Source organism: Malus sylvestris, chromosome 11 (assembly GCF_916048215.2).
Source record: "Malus sylvestris chromosome 11, drMalSylv7.2, whole genome shotgun sequence".
Taxonomy (NCBI): Eukaryota; Viridiplantae; Streptophyta; class Magnoliopsida; order Rosales; family Rosaceae; genus Malus; species Malus sylvestris.
In genome coordinates this window covers 31,138,126-31,162,822 of record NC_062270.1, presented here as the reverse complement: position 1 = coordinate 31,162,822, position 24,697 = coordinate 31,138,126, and the positions used below count along the sequence as shown (strand labels likewise).

The following is a 24,697-nucleotide window of genomic DNA, read 5'->3' as shown; positions in this document are numbered from 1 at the left end:
ATTGATGGGAAGCCTCAAGGCCTACACCTAAGGCCCCACAAAGGCACCTGTTATAACTAACACGGTTTCTCGGGCATATATATATATATATATATACACACACACAATTAAAACGCGATATCCATTTTACATCTGCCATGCTAAAGATGGCAATGGCACACCTGAGTACTTAGAAGTTAATCTTGATTGTGAGGCTCAAGGCCTACACCTAAGCCCCCACAAAGGCACCTTTCAAAGTTAACGTTGTCCTTCTCTTCCAGCCTTGCCTGACGAGCCTTGCCCGATAGGCCGTGCCCGACGAGCCTTGCCCGACAAAGCCCAACAGTAAAGCAGAAGCCCGATAGCAGCCCTCAACCGGCGCCAACCTCGTGGGGAGCTGTGCGCTCGTCGGCCAGGAAACGTCCCCGACGGAAATTCCTGACGCGAATAGTACCAATAATGTTCACAAACACCACGAGGCCATCGTCAACATCATGCCCAACCTAAGAATAAGAGTCTGAGGACCTACTTGAAGCGATTCCGCACGAAATTGGTTGAGATAGAAAAGCCAAATGACAAGTTAGCCACAACGGATGTGTTCAATTGCCAAAATGAGAAACTATTTCATGTCACGATCTTTTTACCTCATAAATGCAAAAACATCCCAAAAAAAAAAGTGTATAAATGACACCAAATAAGCATTTGATCTTTTGGTTATCATTTTTAGAGGTCTAATAGCAAATTGAATGTGCTCGTTTGCCAAAATGAGAAACTATTTTGGATCGCAATCTTTTGATCCAGTAAATGCCAAACCAATCCAAAAATGAAAAATGTGTACAAATGCAAAATAAGCATTTAATCTTTTAAGTACTCATTTTAGAGGTCTAATAGCATATTGAATGTGTTCATTTGACAAAATGAGAAACTATCTTGGGTCACAATTTTTTGACTCCATAAATACAAAATACGTACAAATGACACCAAATAAGCTTTTAAGTACTCCTTTTTAGAGGTTTAGTTGCATTGATTGTGTTCATTTGCAAAAATGATACACTATTTCGGGTCACAATCTTTTGACCCCGTAAATGCAAACAATTCAAAAATAAAAACAAATGTGTGCAAATAACATCAATATGCTTTTAATCTTTTTGGTACTTATTTTTAAGGGAACTTTAACGAAAAGCATCCGGTACTGTTCACTTTAACGAAAAACCACATTTTTACACTAAAAAGTCAATTCTGGTACTATTCACTTTACCCTTTATTTTGTCATTATCATTAAAACTCAAAGTTTTCAAGCCCTTTTCATTAGTTTTCCTTATTTTTAATGGTCTGATAGCAAATTGGATGTGTTTATTTGTCATAATGAGAAACTATTTAAGATTGTAAATGCAAAAGCAATCCAAAGTGAAAAATGTGTACAAAATGGCACCAATAACTATTTAATCTTTTGAGTACTTATTTTTAGGAGTCTAGTAACATATTGAATGTGTTCACTTGCCAAAATGAAAAATGAGTAAATTATAGCAGTAGTCCCTCTACTTTAATCAAATTGGAGCAATGGTCATTCAACTAAAAATCCATTACCATTGATCCCTCAACTTATCAAAATGTGTACTATAGTCATTTTCATCAATTTTGTCAAAATTTTGTCAAAATAAGTTATGTTGGAATGACCATTTATACAATTAGGGTCCCTCAACTAATCAAAGTGTGTAATTATGGTCCTTTTTGTCAACTACGTCAAAAATTTTGTCAAAACGAGTTATGTTGGAATGACCATTGCTATAATTGGGTTAAAGTTAAGGGACAATTTCTCCAGTTGAATTAAAGTTGAGGGACTAATAGTAATAGATTTTTAGTTGAGGGACCATAGCTGCACGTTTTGATAAGTTAAGGGACCAATGGTAATGAATTTTTAGTTGATGGACTTTTGCTCCAATTGAGTTAAAGTTAAGGGACCATAATTACAATTTACTCAATGAAAAATTATTTTAGATCTCGATCTTTCTGACCCTAAATCCAAAAACAATACAAAAACAAAAAATATGTACAAATGACACCAACGAAGCATTTGCTCTTTTGAGCACTTATTTTTAGGGTTCTAATAGAAATTGGATGTGTTCATTTGCCAAAAAGAGAAACTATTTTGGCAAAAACGCCATCAATAATAGCGCACGCATCCGTGATAAAATGTGAAAAGGATTTCGGATTTTCTGTTATTAAAACCTGGTTATGGAAGACAAAGAAAGAGAAAATGTGAGAGAAGCAAAGAGTAAGAACTAAAAGACAGTTAAGTTAGAGAACTGTTATTGACACTCCAAAAATATTTCATTTTACACTCCTCACAAGTGTACTTTTCTTTCTAATTATAAAAAGTTTAGAGTGAAAAATGAGAATTTTAAAGTGCTAATAACAATTTCCGTCCGTTAATTAAAAAAAAACCAAAAATTAAACCTGCATGGGGGAGAGCTCGAAATGGAACTTGGCAACCGGTATTTGGAGGCTTTGCACCAAGCTGCCGAGCGCCGTGTACTCATATTTCTCAATCGAATTATGAGATCTCCCTGTTACGACTTCCGAATCAACTATTTGAAGGTAATGCTCCATCTGCACATACAATTTACCAGAAACTGTAATTATAACGAGCTTAAGCATTAGCTATTCTTTACAAGCCAAATAAACTTCATTGAAACAGTTTTAGTATCCACTCAGAAGGAGATGTTTATGGACCGTCAAGCATCTTTAGGGAGGTAAGAATATATCCATACAACTACTAAAATGCGTAAAACTCAATCACATGCAGCTATACATTACCAATACACTTGCACACACAGTGGCATGTTAATGGACAAGTGCAGAACAATAGAGAAACAAACAGAAGAAAAAGATAGGCAGAATCATGCATAGAGACAAACTTACTGTAACATTAGCACCTAAATCACGGTGATTTATGAAAGACCGTCCATTCAACCTATCATGGCTCGCACCAAGATAAGGTACCAATCGCTTGACATCACTCATCACCTTAGGAGCAATCATCCTACCGAATGAAAAATGTGAAATGATGTGAGATATGTTCAGCTGAGAAGCATCGAACGAATGAGCGGAAATGACAAGGTTTCCTGGAACCTGCACAGCACATGACAAATCATACCTATTTCCAACTGAATAACAGCTAAGAGATTTATTGTAAGGTCAATTGAAAGGTCAAAGAAGGCAAGAATTCTGACTGATAAATTCATTTTACTGGTACAATATTCTCTTTTGTTTATTCATGTTAAATGCATTTTACTGCCCTTAGCATTTCTCTTTATTCATACCAATTCCAAGCATGTGAAACACCTGAAGTCATGCTCGGACACAGAAAAAAAGGAAATGAGTTGTTCAATACTTTTTCATCCATTTCCAAGCATGTGAAGCACCTCAAGTCATGTGCTGGGAGCAGAGGAATAAAGCAAAGATTTATACGGGTATAACAGTTGTCTTGCGATTAGGTCTAACATGCCCAATGGTTCTATTAATTTCTATTTCAACTGGAAGATCACCTTCTTTACACGCACATATCCTTCAATTCTACACCCTCCTGTCAATGGTGCAGGTATTTTTGCATTCTCACCCCTGTTGTCAGATTTACCCTCCATAGCGAGTTTTTCAGAATCCACAGGGATAGATGCGACCAAACTTTCCATTTTCTGCAAGGATGGAAACTTCAGATTAGATTTACAATTTCAAACGGGGCACTGAATATCAAGAAGTATAAACAAGTTCAAAGTCAAAGTTAAACATGGGATACAGTTAAAAATTATGAATGCTTGTACCTCAACCAAGCTATCTGTTTCTCGACAACCATAATAAGATTCATGCTCGTTATCCCTGTGGAAGAATGAGGTTGCTTAAGTTAAGCTTCATATGTACAAGACAGCCATGGCTGAGGGAGCAAAATTTGAGAATCAACTGTATAAATCAAAATGGGTCTACATACTTATCATCTTATAAAGATCATAGAATGAATAAACTATGCATGCAGCTCCACAACTGAAGGACCAGAAAAACCAAGATACGACTTAATTGGCCGCCCTAAGATTGCATTTAGATAGATGACTTGAAATTGAGGATTTGGATTTTCATTTTTATTATAAATTGTATGAGATACTAGGCATATTAAAATTCTTTGTTAACTGAAAGTACAAGTCATTGACTATATCAGTTAAATATTCAAAACAAAATGTTATTTCAAATTAACTCCTAATTTACCTGACAAAATTTCTCTTTCAGCATATCAAAACTCTACTTTATCCCTTCTTTTGGAATTTCACACTCAATATATCAAAATGTCAAATTCAAATCTCGCATATAAATCCACATGTTGAAATGGAGCCTAAGAGCACATACAAAAATGCTATCCGAATAGATACAGATATACATGTTAGATGAAGATAGAACAGACAAAATAAAAAGGACAAGTTAAATGCGTCCTAAAGCGTAATGTTAAGACTCCAGGAGCTGAAAAAAAGAATGAGTAGAAATCAGTTCGAAAAGAAAATAAAGTTTGCAAAATTTTGTAGCATTTACCTCACATCACCTCCTTTACGAAAAATACGAAGTGATGGGTATCCATGAATTTCATTCCTGAACATTATGAGGAGGCATAGTTAATAATAGCAAAAACAGGAAGACAGTGGTATGTGAAGCAAACTTGAGAGGTAAGTAAAGAAGAGAACAAAAAGGTTGTATCTAGAGAATAGAGATGTAAAGCAACAAAGTCTAACCAGTTAAGATGGCATTGGCACACAAAGCTAACCTTGGTGGATATGAAAATAGTTCAAATGGTGATTCAATTATGGGACACTAAAAGTGACGGGTTAACTATAGCAACATACAAGAATACCACAATGCATAAGACAGAGACAGACTATAACGTGAGCTCATCCATGTTCCCACCCTGAGGTTAACAGTTCTCTGTTCAAGCAGAGAGTCAAAATATACTGATGTGACAGCAAAATGCTACATTGGTAAGAATACTGCACTTGAAACAAAATCTAGAGTTCTAGTTGGCATTTCAGAACACTAAATCCTAGTACTGTTATTTTGAAAACCACACCGGTTAGGCCATGGTAGGCAGCTTATAACACTTGTTCAAAATCTTTTCCAACGGTAAATAGGTTACTCTTCCACTCTTAGTCTTGACCACATTTTGATGGCAAGGATGACTTCACGGATTGGCAACGGAAGATGAAGGATGCACTGATGGGTAAAATTCCAAAGTAGGAAGACTCAATGTAACCAAAGGATCCCTGGTGATAATGCAAGGTGACTTACAACACCATACGTTGTACAAGCTAATTGGGACTACGATAGCTGGGGGAGCAGTTGCTTCCACAAAGCAGAGTGAATAACACAAGGCTGAACTCTGACATCACACGCTAGAGCACATAAGTCAGAAGGTTGCAAGAATTGCACAAGAAAGGCCTGTTGGAAGGCTTGTCACATTGCAAGCTGGACTTTTGTGAATATTGTGTTCTTGGGAAGCAAAGGAAGGTATCATTCGCAAGTAGCAGTGCAGATAACCGATGCAAGGATCAACTCAACTATATCACTCAGATGTTTGGGGCCCTGCACCAACTAAGTCTAACGGTGGAGCCTGGTTTTTTGTTATTTTCATGGATTATTTTTGTAGAAAAGTTTGGGTTTATTTCATGAAGCAGAAATTCGAGGTTTTTGCAAAGTGCAAGGAATAGAAGACAGAAACCGAGAATCCAAGGTGAAGGTTCTTAAAGATTTCCAAAGCTAATTCAAGAAGGTTCAAAGATACTCTAGAGTGCAACGATCAAGACTTGGTTTGACTCACCAAGGTGGAGATTGTTAGGATTTTTGGCTCATCAATTAGTGTCCTTATTTTGTTTAGAATTGTTTTAGGGAAATAAAAGGTGCACCGATTATTCTCCTAAAAGGACTAGGAAAGAATCTTAGTTTCCTTATTCAATCAGATTAGGAATCTTAGAAGGAAAGTAAATTCCTATTCCATTTAGAATAGGAAACATAATTTGAAAAAAGGGAATGTGAGCCGCACCCTATACTTATAAATAGGGTGCGGCAATGCTGGAAAAGTGTTAGAAAAAAAGCCAGAGACAGCCGACAAGGTTAAAGAGGGATTAGTTCTAGGGTTTTGCAAAAGTACTGGAACTCTATAATTAATCTAAAAAGCCATGGTTTCTCTACCCAGGAAAATCACAACTGGATGTATGCAAAAGTTCTACCGAATCAGTATAAATATTGTGTGTTTCTAGTTTTCTCTATTTTGCTAAGTTTTAGTCTATTGCCGGATACATCAAAGAGCAAGATCCAGAGGGAGTCAGAATTATAACAGCTTTACCTTTGGCGAGAAGTGTTGGAATGTAAAGGTCTTCGCCTAAGTAGGTCAAAGACATAGTATATGGAGTGCAAGTAAGTGGGAATGGGGGCTCCAAATGAGATAGGGATGAAGATTTGAGATCAAGAAGTACCAAATAGTAAACACTTTCGTTACCTTAGATCCATCTTGCAAAAGAACGGAGATTTGGATGGAGATTTCAACCATTAAAAAAAAAGCTGGATGGATGAAGTGGAAGAGTGATCGGTGTGTTGTGCGACCGTCATATGACACTAAAGCTCAAGGGAAAATTTTATAGGATAGCAATAAGGACATCAATGCTTTAGGGCATGGAATGTTGGGCGGGCAAGCATCAACACATGCAAAAAATGAGTGTAGCGGATATGAGAATGCTTCATTGGATGTGTGGGCACACCAGAAAGGACAAAATTAAGAATGAGGATATCTGAGGTAAAGTAGGAGTGGCCGCAATTGAAGGTAGATGAGAGAAAATCGGTTAAGGTGGTTTGGATATATGAAATAAAGACCTACATATCCTCTTGTTAGAAAATGCGATTATGATAAAAATGTTCAAGGCAAAAGGGATAGAGGAAGATCTAGGAAAAGTTAGATAGCCAACTTAAAGAAAATATATGGAGTACTTGGAGCTAACGGAAGACTTCGCAGAAAACCGAGCGCAGTGGCATTTTAGGATTTATACGGCCGATGCTTTGTTGTTTGTTGTATATTTATTAATGGTGAACAAAATCTGATATTGACGGATCTACAATTGCAGCGCATTAAGTGGAGTTTGGCCTTTCAGTTTTCTTGTTCGCTGTAAGTCGGCTATTAAAATATAGCAAGCATGTATAAATCTCTTTTTCATTGAGGAAACTTGCGAATATAATTTTAGATTACAACTAATTTGAACTGAAAATGCAGATGGCCAAAATTAAAAATAACAATAAAACAAATTGTACTCAATAGAAAATCAAGTGGAAAGTAGGACTAAGCAATTTAAAACATACCTCCTACACAAGTCACCTTCTTCAGTACAATCCACCTTTGCCATAAGTATACGGCCATCTATTTCTGGATCATACCTGTTAACCATGGGAGCACGAGAGAAAGTGAGATAAGAATTGTAAACTTCAAATTCTGGACTGCACCATTAGAAAGGGAAAATGTTATTAGCATTCTAGAGCACTCCTCCTGCACTCTTCCCGAATTTAAAAGATTAGGAATGAGTGTAGGATGACTCTTTAGAAATGCCAATAATAGCTCCCTTAGAAAAATCATATTATATGGAAGAAAACAACAGACTTTCAGAGTGAAGCACCTTTCTCTTATTATTTTGGCGGTCTTCTCCCATGAAGGTTTCTGAAAAGGAAAGTGATAACATGAAGCAAGAAGTAATAAAAGAGGAGGATAAAAATGCAGCAAGAAAGATACGCTTCTGGATGGATTCAACTAAATAGTTCAATTACATCAAGTAAACAAAAAATTAATGCACACAAAGTAACTTCTGAATATACAACAGTTCCATCGAAAATGAAGAAAAAACAACATTAATTGACCCAAGGATCTTGTGACTTGTCATAAGATAATGCATACGCACAAGCACATACATGATCAAGGGTGTGAAATGAGGGGAAACAATCGAAGTAGTAAATGATAGTAAAACAAGACTCCAAAACCCAAGAGCAATGTATGTAAGAAGTCAGATGCAAAAAATACACATATTACAACCTTTTAGATTTCTTTCATTCGGCAAAACTTGAAGGTTTAAATAAGTTGAAGAAATTCCCAGCTAGTACTATTCTCAGTGAAAACTGCATTACAAGTAGTTTTCCCACGATTGAATGATCGCATTATTGGCATGCATGAGCTAACCTTTAATTTCTGGCCAAAATGTGAGATTCTAAATTATTCGCAGTCATGCCAATGTTGGTGTGTAACCCTTTAGCTGAAGCTTGGCAGCAAGTATCATGTTTTATGTTTTGTTTCGGCTTGAATGTGAGCCATTGGATCATAGTCCACATGGCATTTTAATCATGTTTCTAGTCTAAGTAATAGAATAAGTCAAGTGGCATCATCTCATAGGATGATAGCAATGAATGGCTAAGATTGTATTGTATGTTAGAGAGTGAAGGATCTCCCTTCCTTCCGTCATATAACGGTTAGAATGTATTTTGTAAGAGTGGATGAAATTTGAAGAGACATCTTCTTTGCAGCTTCTTCTCTCTAAAACTCTTTCCACCATTGAAGATAACCTCCATTGAAATACATATAGAAAACACACACAAACACTAACATGGTATCAGAGCAGACTTCCAACAAGCTGCCTATATTCTTCTTCATCCGCAGCTTCACTTCCATCAACTTTGCTCAACCTCTCATTCATTGCAAGTGGAGTAGCAACTGATTTGCATTCTTTCAGACCAAACTTCTCAATTAGTTTCTGTGCATATTTCTTCTGGTGTATAAAAATGCTGTTCTCAGTTTGCAACACACCCATTCCAAGAAAATGATGTAATAAGCCCAAGTCAGTCATCTCATAGTGTTTCATCATGTCATTTCTAAATTCTTTAAGCATTTGTGGACTGCTACTAGTATATACAATGTCATCTACATATAGAGAGACAATAATGACACCGGAGTCCTTACTTATCTTAACATACAAAGTTGCCTCACTTGAACTCTTCTCAAACCCTGCACTATTGAAATATGCATTAATCTCATCATACCAGGCTCTTGGTGCCTGTTTCAAACCATATAGAGCCTTGTTCAACTTGTACACCTTTGTTTCTTCACTTTCCTTCACAAAACCTTGAGGTTGCTCAACATACACTTCTTCTTTCAGTATCCCATTGAGAAATGTAGACTTTAAATCTAATTGATACAAGTTCCATTTCTTCTGTGCAGCAAAGGCAATCAAGGTTCTAATCGTATCCAACCTTGCCACAGGGGCAAAAGTTTCATTATAGTCGATTTCGGGCTTTTGTGAATAGCCTTTAGCCACCAACCGAGCTTTATTCTTCTGCACAGTACCATCCAGATTAAGTTTGGTCTTATAGACCCATTTAACACCAATAACAGGCTTGTCATATGGTATCTCAACAAGCTGCCATGTGTTCTTCTCAATCATGTCCAATTCAGTTTTCATTGCACTCCTCCATGAATCATCCTTAGCTGCATCCTCATAACTTTCTGGTTCAATAACACACATGTTGCATTGAGCCATAATTTCATTGATACTTCTCCATTTCTTAGGTGTGTCATCATAAGTTGGAGATCTATCAGACAAATTCTCACTTTGAGAAACATTATATTCTTCAAACTGGGAATTTTCACCAATCTCATAGATTTCATTAGCATCCTTATGTTCAGTGATAACTGGAAATGTCACTCCAGTATCTATATTGCAGTTCCAATCCCAAGAGTTATTCTCATCAAATGTGACATCCCTTGAGAGAACAATCTTTCTTGAAATGGGATCAAACAATCTGTAGCCCTTCTCACTTGAACCATAGCCTACAAAGATACACTTGTGACTGTTTTCTTCCAATTTATGTCTGAGATTGGAAGGTATATGCACATAGCACAGTGAGCCAAATATCTTCAAATGAGCTATTCCAGGTTTTCTACCACTGTAAGCTTCAAATGGGGTTGACTTCTTCAAAGCTTTGGTAGGACACCTATTGATCAAATAGACTGCAGTATTCACTGCTTCTGCCCAAAATGCATATGGAAGGTTTTTTTCATGTAGCATTGACTTTGCCATCTCCACCACAGTCCTATTCTTTCTTTCTGACACTCCATTTTGTTGAGGAGTGTAGGCCATAGTCAATTGTCTCTGAATTCCTTGTCCATTACAGTATCTGTCAAACTCTGCAGAAAGGAATTCACCCTCTCGATCACTCCTGAGACATTTAACCTTATATGCACATTGTAACTCAGTCATTGCCTTGAACTTTTTGAAACATTCAAACGCATCAGACTTGTTTCTCAAAAAATACACCCATGACATCCTTGTGCAGTCATCTGTAAACAACAAGAAGTATTTGTTTCCAGAATGAGACTCTACTTGCATTGGACCACATATATCTGTATGAATCAACTTCAGTGGATCTTTAGCTCTCCAAGTTGATTGAGAAGGGAATGAGTCCCTGTGTTGTTTACCCAACATACAACCTTCACACACACTTTGAGACATTTCTAATTTAGGTAATCCATGCACCAGCCCCTGTTCTTCAAGTTCCTTGAGACTTCTCTCATTCAAATGACCCAGTCTCTTATGCCATATCTGAGAGCAATGTGTGACACTTGCTCTTAGTGCATACTGTGTTGCAGGCAACATTTTCAAAGGAAAACATCTATTGTTGGTCATATGCACCCTCACTACTAAGTTATCCAGTGACCAACCATCAAAAATATTAACTACATCACCTCCAAACAACAAATAATAACCGTTTTCCATCATTTGTCCTACACTTAGAAGGTTTTCCTCAAGTCTAGGAACAAGCATTACTTCTTGTATATGTTTCCTTCCCAATTTAGTTTCAATCACCAAGGTTCCCTTTCCTGCTACTTGACAAATTTCTCCAGTTCCCATCTTTACTTTGGAGGTCAAATCTCTCTGAACATTGACCAATAATCTCTCATCTCCTGTCATGTGGTTACTAGAACCACTATCAATGTACCATGAATTATTGACTTTCACATCGGTCACTGCATTGCAGGCATAAAACAATGATCCTGTTTCTCCCATATGCTTTACATAGTTAACTTTCTGCACTCCTTTATTCTCATGACAGTCTCTCATAGAATGGCCTGGCTTACCACAGCCTGTGCACTTTGGTTTACCTTCATACCAACACTTCCCATAGTGCAACCTATCACACCACTTACAATCACCCTGAATGTTATTTTGCTTCTGAGTATAATTAGGCCTATGATCCCAATTCCTTTGAGTATTACTCTGTCTCTGAGAATAATTGAGTTTGTGATCCCAACTCCTTTGAGTGTTACTTTGCTTCTGAACAAGGTTTGGTTTATGATCCCAACTTTTTCCCCTTGACTTCCAACTCTCTTGAGACCTCTGATTCCCAGAAAATCCACCACTTTTGACACCCTTAGATGCTACATTTAAACTTGCAAATGCCCTCTCAGTCGAAGATTCAGTATGTAAATCAAGCCTCTGTTTGAATAAATTGCACCATATAATATGCATATGCATACACAAGTATATAACAAGATTTATAGAAATTGACTGATTAAGAAAGCTAAAACTTTCATCAAAAGAGATTTGAGAATGTGCGAAGCTATTTTATTTACCAGGCGATTGCTCCAGTAGCACCATGGAGCATAAAAATTAACCATCAAAATTGGGTGCCTGCATAAGAATTGTTTAATAAAAAAATTAGGAAGGGTATTAATTTGAAACATAAATACTGAAGTGTCCAACATCAGCGGCATAAAATATCAAAGGTATGGAACTAAAAGTTGGCCCACTTACTGGTGAGTAAACTTTACAAAATTCTGAGCAGTTAGAGAAATAGAGCCATCACCAGAATACTCATCTCCATCTCCCTGCTTAATATTATGTAAAACCGGTCCTGAGTGGAACTCAGAGCCAGTTGGTCTTAAATCTGTCCCTATGGGGAACTTGCGAATTGTTTTCGTAACATTCAATCTGTTCTGAGAATAAGAGGGAATGGATTCAGGAGTCAGGACAGATGGATACCACATAAAGAATTAAAAATAAATAAATAAATAAATAAATACTAACAAAGGATCATTAGCATTAGGGATGAAAAATCAGGAGAAGAGTAGATAATATTGAACAAAAACAAAATTAATTGAGAGAGAAACTTACTGTTCCCAACACGTCACTCACATCAAGAGATGCAAATTCACACGGGAGTGCAGGAAAACTACATGAAAAAGGAGATAAAATTATGGAGGCAGCCTAGGAAATGAGAGAGGCAGGGGGAGAAGAAGGTTATATAAATTGATAGTGAAGGCCAAGAGTTTTCTTTGAGCAAAGTTTGCATCAGAAAGGTGTGTCAACAAATTTTCCAGAAGTAAAAGGGATCACCCTGATAACTTAATGCTCACACAATATAACTGCCTCTTTCGGGCCGATCAAAGCATTACAAATTCCCATGTAGTGCACCTTAGAATCAAGTGGACCTAATTTAATTAAAAGCACTACTGGAGTTAAAAAAAAAATCCATATAGCAGTTAATTTAAAAACACAATAAAGCAGTTAATTAAAAGCACTATTGGATATAAACACAATATTGCAGTTAATTTATAAAAAAAAATCCATCTTTGAATAAATTTCCAATTACACGAAGGCAGTTTTCAGTGACATTCTAAAATCAATAAAGCTAGAGCTGGATTAGCAATAAATTTGAACTCCATGCATGTACATAATAACTTCATAAACATCAAAAACACCAATGCAAGCTATGAAAGTTTACCTGATATTAAATTCAATACGTAAGAAATCACCATCAGAACTCTTGTCGACAATAACAGATGTAGAGGTGCTGACGGTTACCTAAAAAGGAAAAAAGGAAACCGGAAAAAAAGAAGGTAAATATAAATATAATAAAGTGTATTAACCACAAGCATATCGCAACAAAAAGTAACTTCGATAAAAAACAAGGATGGAAAAGAAAATAAAACTAGTAGAAATTCTCATAAATATAATAAAAATAGAACAAGGTTAGACATACATAAAGGACCAAAACAAGCATCAATTGAGAAAAGAAAAAAAAAAAAGAATCATCACTCAATGTCCATTTGGTCGAATTTGAATATTTGGAACACATAAGTGACCAACTATAGAACTACGAGCTGCTTACCATTCCAAATAAAAACATCATGGCGAGAGCTGCCATAATAGATAGTCTTGCACCCGATAATGATGCTTCTGTCAAATCTCTAAGGATTTTCCTGTACATAGGGAAAGCATTGTAGCATAAATACGTATCAGGACAACCCTGCAGGTTTATTGCCCACTAAATTTTACAAAATGTTTATTTGTTTATACATGGAAAAATTTCACAAACACCTCCTGGACTATTAGGGTGTGCGCAAATACCAGCAAGATTGCAAATTTACCACCCAGACTCATGGTTTACTGAGAATGTACGACCTCCATTAATTTTTGCGAAAATTTTAGTCAAAATGTATCATTTGCAATGCATGCGAGTCAATAGAATAAAGCTCGTGTCACTTATCTTGTAAGAATAAAGCTCGTGTCACTTATCTTCTACTTCCCCAAAGACATGTTGTAGTCAACGAAATTCTTACCCTAAAATAGTATGAAAAAGTGCTCATGTACTCATACTAGATGAGAATTAATGAAATTTCCAACGGTGAATTACAGATGTGATACATCACACTAAAAGTGGAGTGTGGGTGGTAAATTGGCAAGATTTTTTTGTTTGGGTGGTATTTTACGCACGCCCCTAAGAGCAATAGCAACTTGCTGTGTCATGTCCATTCTCGTTACAGTCTAGCAGGGCCTTTAGCCCGATGGACCGTGGATTGCACAGGAGCAAATCGTTGGGCAAATCAACTCCAGCCCATGCGGGCTTCAACGCAGGAGGGGGCCCGAGCGACAGGCCCGACACGAATTAGTGGCCCGAGAGCCCGAGGTGGGGGTGATGCAACGTTGACGTCAGAGTAACATCAGCCACAATATAAAATTAATAAAAATATAAAATATTAATAAAAATGTAAAAATTAAGAAAAAAAGAAAAAAATTAATAAAAAATTAAAAAAAATGTAAAACCCAGCAGGCTTCGAACTCAACGGCTCTCGCCGGAGTTCGTCGCCGAGGCTGATGATACACCCACAGACAAATGGCAGAGACTAAACCCAAGGGTTTCAACTCGAAACACATCAAAACCCAAAGAATAACTCAAGCAATTGAAGTAGGGCAATAACCTCACCTAGGTTTGAGCAATGGAAGCTTGAAGCTCTCGGCTTCAATGGTGGATCACCCAAATGGTGCTCTGATGATGCATGCAAGGATATATTCAAGTTCCTCTCATCCATGGGATTGAGATTTCAGAGTTTGTTAGTTTGATTTGCTTCGGTTTCGAAGAAGAGGAAGGATGAGAGCTCTCAGAGCCGTAGAAAGAGAATGAGAGTGTCGAGAGACTAAAGAGAGAGAGAGGTTTTAGAAATGAGGGGGAAGGGTTGCATCGGTAGAGAGAGAGAAAAAAAGTGTAAAGGAAATGAGAGAGAGAGAGAGAGAGAGAGAGAGAGAGAGAGAGAGAGAGAGAGAGTATGTGTGTGTGTGTGTGTGTGTGTGTAAGGGAAATGAGAGAGAGCGCTAGGTGAGGGAGCCAGTCAAAGTAAAAGAAATCCCACAAGTAATTATTTTGTATTATTTTATAAAATAAAAAATATTAATATTTTATTGCCTATTGTCATGACTATTCAGTGTAAGGGTGGAGATGCAAAAGGCAGTTACTGTTCATTAGAGGCTATTCAATAGTGACTTGCCCTAGGGGGTCTTTGCAATGGTGGAGTTGCTCTAATAGTCCAGGTGATGTTGGTTAAATTTTTCTTCCTACTCCTATTCGCAGGGAAAGTTTGAGAAGATATGAAATTTTACATTTCTGCATATAATTTAGCTCCTTAGATGTGTACCATAAACATCATACAGCAAGCAGCTAAAACCCTAGAATCATTTGCTATGAAAGCTTCCACTAAGCACCTCCAAACAATCTAGTAATGCTTTAGTGGTGATGAATTGAATCTTTCAATGGCGTGGAAGCAACCAAACTATTCAAATCACCAATCTTTTCTATTTGTTTGGACGAGAAAATTTAAACTTACAAAGGAATTTTAAAATGACGAAATTTTATCTTCTAGAATTTATGAATTTTCTTGTTTGGCAAACTTAAAAGTACAACTCCGCCGTGTAAGTTTATCTTACATTGCCGGTCCCAAGCCCGGATAAAAGAGGAGGGGGAGGGCGTTAGGTAGTTGACAGCCAGCACTCCATGATCACGTCGAATCCTTATGAAAATGAATCCAGAACGAAATCGCGCTAAAGCTAGGGCGTCACCCGTAAGTGGCGCGCTGTGTGGCCTGAGCACAGTGATAAGTGAGCAAGGGTCGCTGTATCTCCATCGGCACCCGAATGCAGTGTTAAATGAGCAAGGGGGCTATAGAAACTTCTTTTCGAACGACTCCACTCAAAGTTGTTTGGGAGCATATGCTCCTATCAACTTTACACGGGACACACAAAAGAAGTACTTTGATCCTATTAGACGGGGAAGGGTGAAGAAGCTAGGACAGAAGGGTAGAGTTCAAGAAAGCAAAATGCGTTTAGGAACGTGGAATATAGGAACCTTGACGGGAAAATCTATGGAAGTAGTAGAAGTTATGGTGAGGAGAATGATAAATATTATGTGCCTACAAGAAACTAAGTGGGTTGGTCGTAAGGCAAAGGATCTAGAAAACTCAGGGTTTAAACTATGGTATTCGGGCACAAATAGAACGAGAAACGGTGTTGGCATCATCGTGGACAAGACCTTGACACAAGATGTTGTAGATGTCAAGAGGGTAGGAGATAGAATCATGGCAATCAAGATTGTAATAGGACAAGAACTTATCAATGTGATTAGTGCGTACGCACCTCAAGTAGGGTTGGATACGAGTTCGAAGGAGAAATTTTGGGAAGACCTTGGAGACTTGGTGCAAGGAATTGCTCAGACGGAGAAGTTATTTATAGGAGGAGATTTAAATGGACACGTGGGCAGGGAGACAGGCAACTATGGAGGTTTTCATGGTGGCCATGGTTTTGGGGAGAGAAACGAGGATGGGGAAGCTATCTTGGATTTTGCAATGACATATGATCTCTTCTTAGCCAACACCTTCTTTAAGAAGAGAGAAGAACATGTGATCACCTACAAGAGTGGGTCGTCAAAAACACAAATAGATTTTCTTCTAATGAGGAAAGGGGATCGTATAACTTGTAAGGATTGCAAAGTTATACCAGGAGAGAGCGTGGCTAATCAACATCGCTTGTTGGTGATGGATGTACATATCAAAAGAGTGAGAAAAAAGAATAAGACTTGGAAGTGCCCAAGGACTAGATGGTGGAATCTAAAAGAAGAAAAACAAGCCATTTTCAAAGAGAAAGTAATCACCCAGTGTGTGTGGGATAGAGAGGGGGAAGCTAACCAAATGTGGGATTCCATGGCTAGTTGTATCCGAAAAGTAGCAAAAGAGGTATTAGGAGAGTCCAAGGGCTTTGCCCCACACCAAAAGGAATCTTGGTGGTGGAATGAGGAGGTACAAGCAAAGGTGAAGGCTAAGAAGGAATGTTGTAAAGCCTTATACAAGGATAGGACCGATGAAAATGGTGAAAGGTATAGAAAAGCCAAGCAAGAGGCGAAGAAAGCTGTGAGAGAAGCCAAGTTAGCGGCTTATGACGATATGTATAAGCGACTAGATACCAAAGAAGGAGAGTTGGATATCTATAAACTAGCTAGAGCAAGGGAAAAGAAGACAAGGGACCTAAACCAAGTGAGGTGCATCAAGGATGAGGATGGAAAGGTTCTTGCTACAGAGAACGCAAAAATAAAAAGATAGAATACGACGGGTTTTCTGGCGTATAAAGAAAAGACAGATGGAAAGGTTATTTTCATAATCTTTTCAATGAAGGACATGAAAGGAGTGCTTCTTTAGGGGAGTTGAGTAACTCAGAAGAGTGTAGAAACTATTCTTTTTATCGTAGAATCCGGAAGGAAGAAGTGGGTGTAGCTTTGAAGAAGATGAAGCATAGAAAAGCAGTAGGCCCAGACGATATACCAATCGAAGTGTGGAAAGTTTTGGGAGAGACAGGTATAACATGGCTCATTGACCTTTTCAATATGATTTTGAAAACGAAGAAGATGCCGAATGAGTGGCGAATGAGCACTTTGGTGCCTATCTACAAGAATAAGGGCGATGTACAAAATTGCATGAACTATAGGGGTATTAAGCTAATGAGTCATACAATGAAGCTCTGGGAGAGAGTCATTGAGCATAGATTGAGGCAAGAGACACGGGTTTCGGACAACCAATTCGGGTTCATGCCAGGGCGCTCAACCATGGAGGCAATCTATCTCTTACGAAGATTGATGGAAAGATATAGAGATGGGAAAAAGGATTTACACATGGTCTTTATAGATTTGGAAAAAGCGTATGATAGGGTCCCAAGAGACATTCTTTGGAGGATTTTAGAGAAGAAAGGAGTACGAGTAGCATATATCCAAGCTATACAGGATATGTATGAAGGAGCAAAGACTGCCGTAAGAACTCATGAAGGACAAACCGAAAGCTTTCCCATAACTGTAGGTTTACATCAAGGCTCATCCTTAAGTCCTTACCTTTTTGCGTTGGTAATGGATGAGTTAACAGGACATATTCAAGGTGATATTCCTTGGTGTATGCTTTTCGAAGACGATATAGTGTTGATAGATGAAACTCAGGAAGGGGTAAATGCAAAGCTTAACCTTTGGAGAGAAGTGTTGGAATCTAAAGGTCTTCGCCTAAGCCGATCAAAGACAGAATATATGGAGTGCAAGTTCAGTGCAAATTGAGGCCAAAACGAGTTAGGGGTGAGGATCGGAGATCAAGAAATACCAAAGAGCGACCGTTTTCGTTACCTAGGATCTATCTTGCAAAAGAACGGAGAATTAGATGGAGATCTCAACCATAGAATACAAGCTGGATGGATGAAGTGGAAGAGTCCATCCGGCGTGTTGTGTGACCGCCGTATGCCACTGAAGCTCAAGGGAAAATTTTATAGGACGACAATAAGGCCAGCGATGCTGTATGGCACAGAATGTTGGGCGGTGAAGCATCAACACGTACACAAAATGGGTGTAGCGGAGATGAGGATGCTTCGTTGGATGTGTGGGCACACGAGAAAGGATAAGATTAGGAATGAGGATATCTGGGGTAAAGTAGGAGTAGCTGAAATTGAAGGAAAGATGAGAGAAAATCGGTTACGGTGGTTTGGACATGTGCAAAGAAGGCCTACTGACGCTCCGATTAGAAGATACGACTATGGGACAGAGGTTCAGGGCCGAATGGGCAGAGGAAGACCTAGGAAAACTTTGGAAGAGACCCTAAGAAAAGACTTAGAGTACTTGGATCTAACGGAGGACATGACACAGGACAGAACACAATGGCGTTCTAAGATTCATATAGCCGATCCCACTCAGTAACTTGGATTTTCCAAGTCTCCAACCGAGAAGTTTTCCTCACTCGGGAAATTAAGGGAACACTACCTCAACCTATATGCTCCACTCACAAAGCTTCAACATACAAGCTTCAACAAAAGAAAATTCAAAGAACTTAGCGAAGAAGGCTTTGGTGTATTTAACACAATACGAAATGAAGGAAAGCTTATTTATTGATATCCCCGATAAGTTACAAATATGTACATATACTTGAGTTAAAATAAACAAACAAGAGGGAGCCTTCACAAAGGTTGCTTAGGAGAAGTCTCAGCAGTCGGTAGAGCCCCAGAAAGAGAAGGCACCGGAGGGGGATCATTCGGAGCCTCAATACTGGACAAAACCCTAGAAGGAAGAGGCATCAGAGGTTGATCATTTGGAGCTTCATTACGCGGTACAGCCCCAGAAGACGAAGGCAATAAATGCCTTTGGAACAAACCCACAAATCTCTGATGATCAAGTAAAACCTGACCATCAGATTCCTTCATCTGGTCAAGCTTCCTCTTCATGTTTGTAGCATAGTCATGTGCGAGCCGGTGCAACTGTTTATTCTCATGCTTGAGCCCTCTAATCTCCTGTTTGAGACTCATCACTTCAGCCGCCAATGATTCAACTTGGCGGGTTCGAGCAAATAGGCGTTGGGCCATATTAGACACAGAACCTGCACACTGAACACTGAGAGCCAGAGAATCCTTAACAGCCAACTCATCAGACCGTTTGGAAAGTAGTCTGTTATCTTTGGGAGTGAGAAGGTTCCTGGCCACTACCGCAGCGATCATATCATTTTTCATCACGGAATCCCCAACAGTAAGAGGACCAGTAGGGGAGACGAAGGATGGGCGCCATATGTTGTCTGGAGAAGGCGGGGCTGCCTCTTCAACAAGGTTCAAGTCAAAACGATGGTCGGAAGGGCCAGACATTTTCAAAGGTGTTGAAGAGAGAAGAGGTCAGACAAATCAAGATCTTAGAAGTGCAAGAATGGAGCTTCTACTGGTGGATATTCAAGTGTGCTTTGGAACTTAATGTCAGCCCCTATAAAAATCTGCACTCGACGAAGCTTCAGAAATCGAAGAGACGCCTGCTCAGAAATCGAAGAGGCGTTTGCTTTCTCAAAAGCTGGGCTGCTCAGAGACCACGAGGGTCGATCTCAGAAATCGAAAAGGCGTTTGCTTTCTCAAAAGCTGGGCTGCTCAAAGACCACGAAGGCCGATCTCAGAAATCGAAGAGGCTTGCTTTCTCAAAAGCTGGGCTGCTCAGAGACCACGAGGGCCGATCTTAGAAATCGAAGAGGCACCTACTTTTCTAGCCTTGTCAGCACCTGTCACACGCACACTCAGCTTTGCGGAAATTATGGGCATTTTGTCGAAGATTTCTGGCGAAGTAGAAAGCACATGAATCGTACTGTTCAATCACCCACTTCCCACACGCAACAGTAGCTCATGGGTACCACATATAACTTTGCTAAAGTTCTCTGACAAAGTTGAGACACGTGAAGCTTGCAGCTCCCACTACATCGCTCTGACCAAGAAGGGTAAAAGAATTGCAAAGAAACAACACTAACAAAGTTTAGACACATAAATTTTGAAGGTCTAGCTACCATATTATTACCCACAAGGGTAAAGGAACAGTACCACTGCTGGATAATTGGAAAGTCCCGGTGTGTCAACCTCTGTGCTTCGTGGCAATTTAGACTAGCAAACATGCCCAACCTTTACTCACATTCGAGAAAACACTCCCAACAAGATTGCTTGCTCCAAAATCGAAGAGGCACCGCCCTCCGAATCTCGAGAGCCAGACTCCCAACATGATTACTTTCTCAAAAATCGAAGAGAGGGTAAAGGAATAGTACCACTGCTGGATAATTGGAAAGTCCCTGTGTGTCAACCTTTGTGCTTCGTGGCAAGGTAGACTAGCAAACATGCCCAACCTTTACTCACATTCAAGAAAACACTCCCAACAAGATTGCTTGCTCCAAAATCGAAGAGGCACCGCCCTCCGAATCTCGAGAGCCAGACTCCCAACATGATTACTTTCTCAAAAATCGAAGAGAGGGTAAAGGAACAGTACCACTGCTGGATAATTGGAAAGTCCCGGTGTGTCAACCTCTGTGCTTCGTGGCAAGGTAGACTAGCAAACATGCCCAACCTTTACTCACATTCGAGAAAACACTCCCAACAAGATTGCTTGCTCCAAAATCGAAGAGGCACCGCCCTCCGAATCTCGAGAGCCAGACTCCCAACATGATTACTTTCTCAAAAATTGAAGATACACCGCTCTCCGAATCTCGAGAGCCAGACCCCCAGCAGGATTGCTTTCTCAAAAATCGAAGAGGCATCGTTCTCCGAATCTCGAGAGCCAGATCCCCGACAGGATTGCTTGTTCGAAAACCGAAGAGGCACCGCTTTCCCAACTTCAAGAGCTGGATCTCCTTGGATAAAGCTTGTCTGTAATCTTCACACGCAACATCAGCTTTCCAGATACCATAGACCACTTTTTCAAAGTGCTCTGACAGAGTTAAAACATGTGAAGTTGGCAGCTCCCACTACCGTGCTATAACCAAGCAGGGTAAAGGAATAACATTATTACTTGATGTTAGGGAGACTCCTATATATGTCGACCTCCATCTCTAACGGATAGGCAGACTTGCAAAAATGATCAACCCTTTCTCTTATCTGAGAGGGCACTCCCAACGAAGCCTTTCAAAATATTCAACTTTCTTTCCCCCCGATAATACCTCTGTAAACAAGCTATACTAGAGCAAGAATATCTCATATCATCAGGGTTAAAAGCAAGAGTATCCCATATCATGCTTTTTCCCTGTCTTTTCCTTTGGCCTTTTTCTTACCTGCAAGACAAGGAGAAAGAGAGCAATCAGTCAGCACTTGGAATCAAACTTCCAGCCAGGAACTGACTGCCTGAAACCCCTTACCTGATTACTTACTTGGCATTGCTCTCGAGTACTCATCTTCAACATCTTATGCTTCCAGGGAAGATACCGCATCTGCCTGAGGAACAGATAGGGCAAGTGAGAATGATACAAGGAAGCATGTGGAGACAAGCGTAACAGCACACGTACCGATACATCCACTACTCTGTCAAAAGCAAAAGTATCCCATATCAGCAGGGTCGAACGTACTCTAGATTTGATGGACTTGTTTTGACCTTCAAATTCTTCAGTCGGCCTTATACTCTGGAGGAAACCAGAAAACCCTCCAGCCCAGTTCAAGAATAAGCCTGTGGAAAGTTACTTCTTCAAAAGCAAAAGTATCCCATATCATCTCTCCTCATTTTTCTTCTCTTTATCCTTCATGCTGCCTGCAAGATAGGGAGAATGTGAACAATCAGTCGGAGCTCTGATTGCTTACCTTGTTTGTCACCTCTTTCAGCAGATCCCCTAGCTCGGCGACTTGGGGGACTCCTACTACATGGTTTGTATCGCGCTTGACCAAGCATGAAACTACAAGTAAGCTTCAAGTGAAATTGATACATTACCTTGTGCATCTCCACCAGTTACAGATACCACCCCTGGATGGAGGAAGAGTACTTCCAGAGAAGATGCCACATCTACCTATGAGACAGATAAGGCAAGTCAAGACGATACCACACTCCGGTACTTAGAAGTTTCGTGGCTACGAGATCATTCTCCCACAATATTTCCTAATGTCATTTGTACTAAATCATTCACTTGTACTCACTAAAGGAGAGCTTGAACCTATGTACTTGTGTAAACCCTTCACAATTAATGAGAACTCCTCTATTCCGTGGACGTAGCCAATCTGGGTGAACCACGTACATCTTGTGTTTGCTTTCCTATCTCTATCCATTTATATACTTATCCACACTAATGACCGGAGCAATCTAGCGAAGATCACAAAAAGTGACCATTTTCGCTACCTACGATCTATCTTGCAAGAGAACGGAGAATTAGATGGAGATCTCAACCATAGAATACAAGCTGGATGGATGAAGTGTAAGAGTGCATCCGGCGTGTTGTGTGACCGTCGTAGGCCACTGAAGCTCAAGGGAAAATTTTATAGGACGGCAATAAGGCCAGCGATGTTGTATGGCACAAAATGTTGGGCGGTGAAGCATCAACGTACACAAAATGGGTGTAGCGGAGATGAGGATGCTTCGTGGGATGTATGGGCACACGAGAAAGGATAAGATTGGGAATGAGGATATCCGAGGTAAAGTAGGAGTAGCCAAAATTGAAGGAAATATGAGAGAAAATCGGTTCCGGTGGTTTGGACATGTGCAAAGAAGGCCTACTGACGCTCCGGTTCGAAAATGTGACTACGGGACAGAGGTTCAGGGCCGAAGGGGTAGAGGAAGACCTAGGAAAACTTTGGAAGAGACCCTAAGAAAAGACTTGAGTACTTGGATCTAACGGAGGACATGACACAAAACCGAGCGCAATGGCGTTCTAGGATTCATATAGCCGACCCCACTTAGTGGGAAAAGGCTTTGTTGTTGTTGTTGTTGTTGTTGGCAAACTTAAAAGTACAATGGAAGTTCAATACGAAATTTTTTATTTTTAAATTCTCACTCATAGAAATTTAGAAATGACACATATTTACATGGAATTTAAACTTGAAAATTGGAGTTCCTAAATTGCAAGTTTTTTTTTTCCACATGGAAATTCTAAATTTTTATGTTTATGAATCCAAACAAGAGAATTGTTGCCTGTCAATTGATAACTCTGACCTTTGTCAAAATTCCAAGTTTAGTTCCATCGTCCAAACATAATGTTAATATTAATTTAAATTCTGAATCCTATTTATAATCACTCCAATTTCATTGATAAACTCAAACATTCATTCACTTATCCATCACAATTCACAATCCACAATCCACATGCATGAGAAAGCAATTACGCAAAATCAAACTGAATTTTCCATGATCAGATTCAAATTACACACAAACACACAGAGCTGATGAACAATGAAATGATGCGAGCAATTTGACCTATAAAAATCGATGGACTTGATCTTGCCAGTGGAAATCATGGCTGAGATGAACGTATTGATTTCAGAGCAACGGACAGCTTTAATCACAATTTTCCGAGCAAAATTACAGAGAGAATGAAATGGGCGAGAGAAAGCAGCTGAACAATTTAGGAGTTGACCTTTTATAGTTTTATTTCAATGTTGTGCGATCAAAATCCCTGAAAAACAGACAAAGATGAAGAGTCAACGATGGAAGAAACGAGGAACTTTAGGACAGCTTTTTCGGACACATTCACTTGCCCCCCCCCTAATTTTTTATGCTTTTGGGCAATAGACAATTTTTATCCTTTTGGGCAATAGACAATTCAATCTCCCAAGTAAAGTTTTAGTAAACAGTAATTGTTTAAATGTATCTTTGATCCGTATAATAATTATTTGGACAATTGATATTAAAAAATTTAATAAAAAACAATATTTTATTTTTTCTTTATTTTTTTCTTTTTCTTTATTTCTTTATTTTTTTTCCTTACAAGTTCAGAAGAAAATCGACAACTACTTGAAGTCTGAATGAGATCAATCATAATGCTCAAACCGAATAACATGAACATGATGCTAAACATAACTTATTTAAAATTTATTTTCAACTTGGCTTGGCTTTTTGTAGCATCCACAAATTAACAAGTTAAGAAGCAAAAGAAGAAAGTGGCATGAGAATTCTGGGAGGTAACTTTTTTCTTTGTCAATGGGAGATTTCAAAACAAAAGTCCAAAAAGACAATGTACAAAGATTATATGAATGCAGGTTTGTACCAATAAGACATCTCTCGTGCACGCTTTGTACCAGTAAAGGTTCTCGTTCGTACCCAAAACAATAAATTACATAAAATGGTCAATACTACGGATGCCTACTCAAACATGCCCAAAAGTGGTTTAGGCAGAGAAATCACCATTCTCCAAGTTGCCACAAATCAATCCTCAACTGAAAGCAAACACACACGGGGCAATGTTCCAAATCAAGCAGAATCCAAAGTTTCAATTCCTGAAATGGTCATGGATATATACCTCAGCAAGCAAACTTTGCAAATGATTGGGTTGCATCGCATTGTAAAAGAGGGATTTGTCCAGATGTCTAGGTAACCAAACCCCCATCTTCCCTGG

At 39.0% G+C, this 24,697-nt stretch overlaps 1 protein-coding gene across 1 annotated transcript; it reads right to left on the bottom strand.

Annotated features, from left to right (window-relative positions):
• Positions 1–2,103: 2,103 nt before the first annotated feature.
• On the bottom strand, positions 2,104–23,600 carry LOC126590393 (protein disulfide-isomerase 5-3-like). The gene is made up of 14 exons (XM_050255860.1): positions 23,560–23,600; positions 13,207–13,297; positions 12,820–12,899; positions 12,210–12,267; positions 11,850–12,031; positions 11,669–11,726; positions 7,671–7,711; positions 7,360–7,434; positions 4,555–4,611; positions 3,801–3,855; positions 3,528–3,674; positions 2,902–3,111; positions 2,437–2,589; positions 2,104–2,208 (listed from the first exon to the last, which is right to left on the bottom strand). The coding sequence occupies exons 1-14, from the start codon at positions 23,598–23,600 to the stop codon at positions 2,104–2,106; spliced, it is 1,353 nt and encodes a 450-aa protein (XP_050111817.1).
• Positions 23,601–24,697: the final 1,097 nt, after the last annotated feature.

What these genes read in the sequence shown, in the direction of transcription:
- LOC126590393 (XM_050255860.1), bottom strand. Translation starts at nt 23,600, where the DNA reads ATGATTTCCACTGGCAAGATCAAGTCCATCGATTTTTATAG. An exon ending in GCTACTGGAGCAATCGCCTG is followed by an intron (nt 7,712 to 11,668) that starts GTAAATAAAATA and finishes TTTCCTTTTCAG; the next exon opens with AAACCTTCATGGGAGAAGAC. An exon ending in AAACAGATAGCTTGGTTGAG is followed by an intron (nt 3,675 to 3,800) that starts GTACAAGCATTC and finishes CCATCCTTGCAG; the next exon opens with AAAATGGAAAGTTTGGTCGC.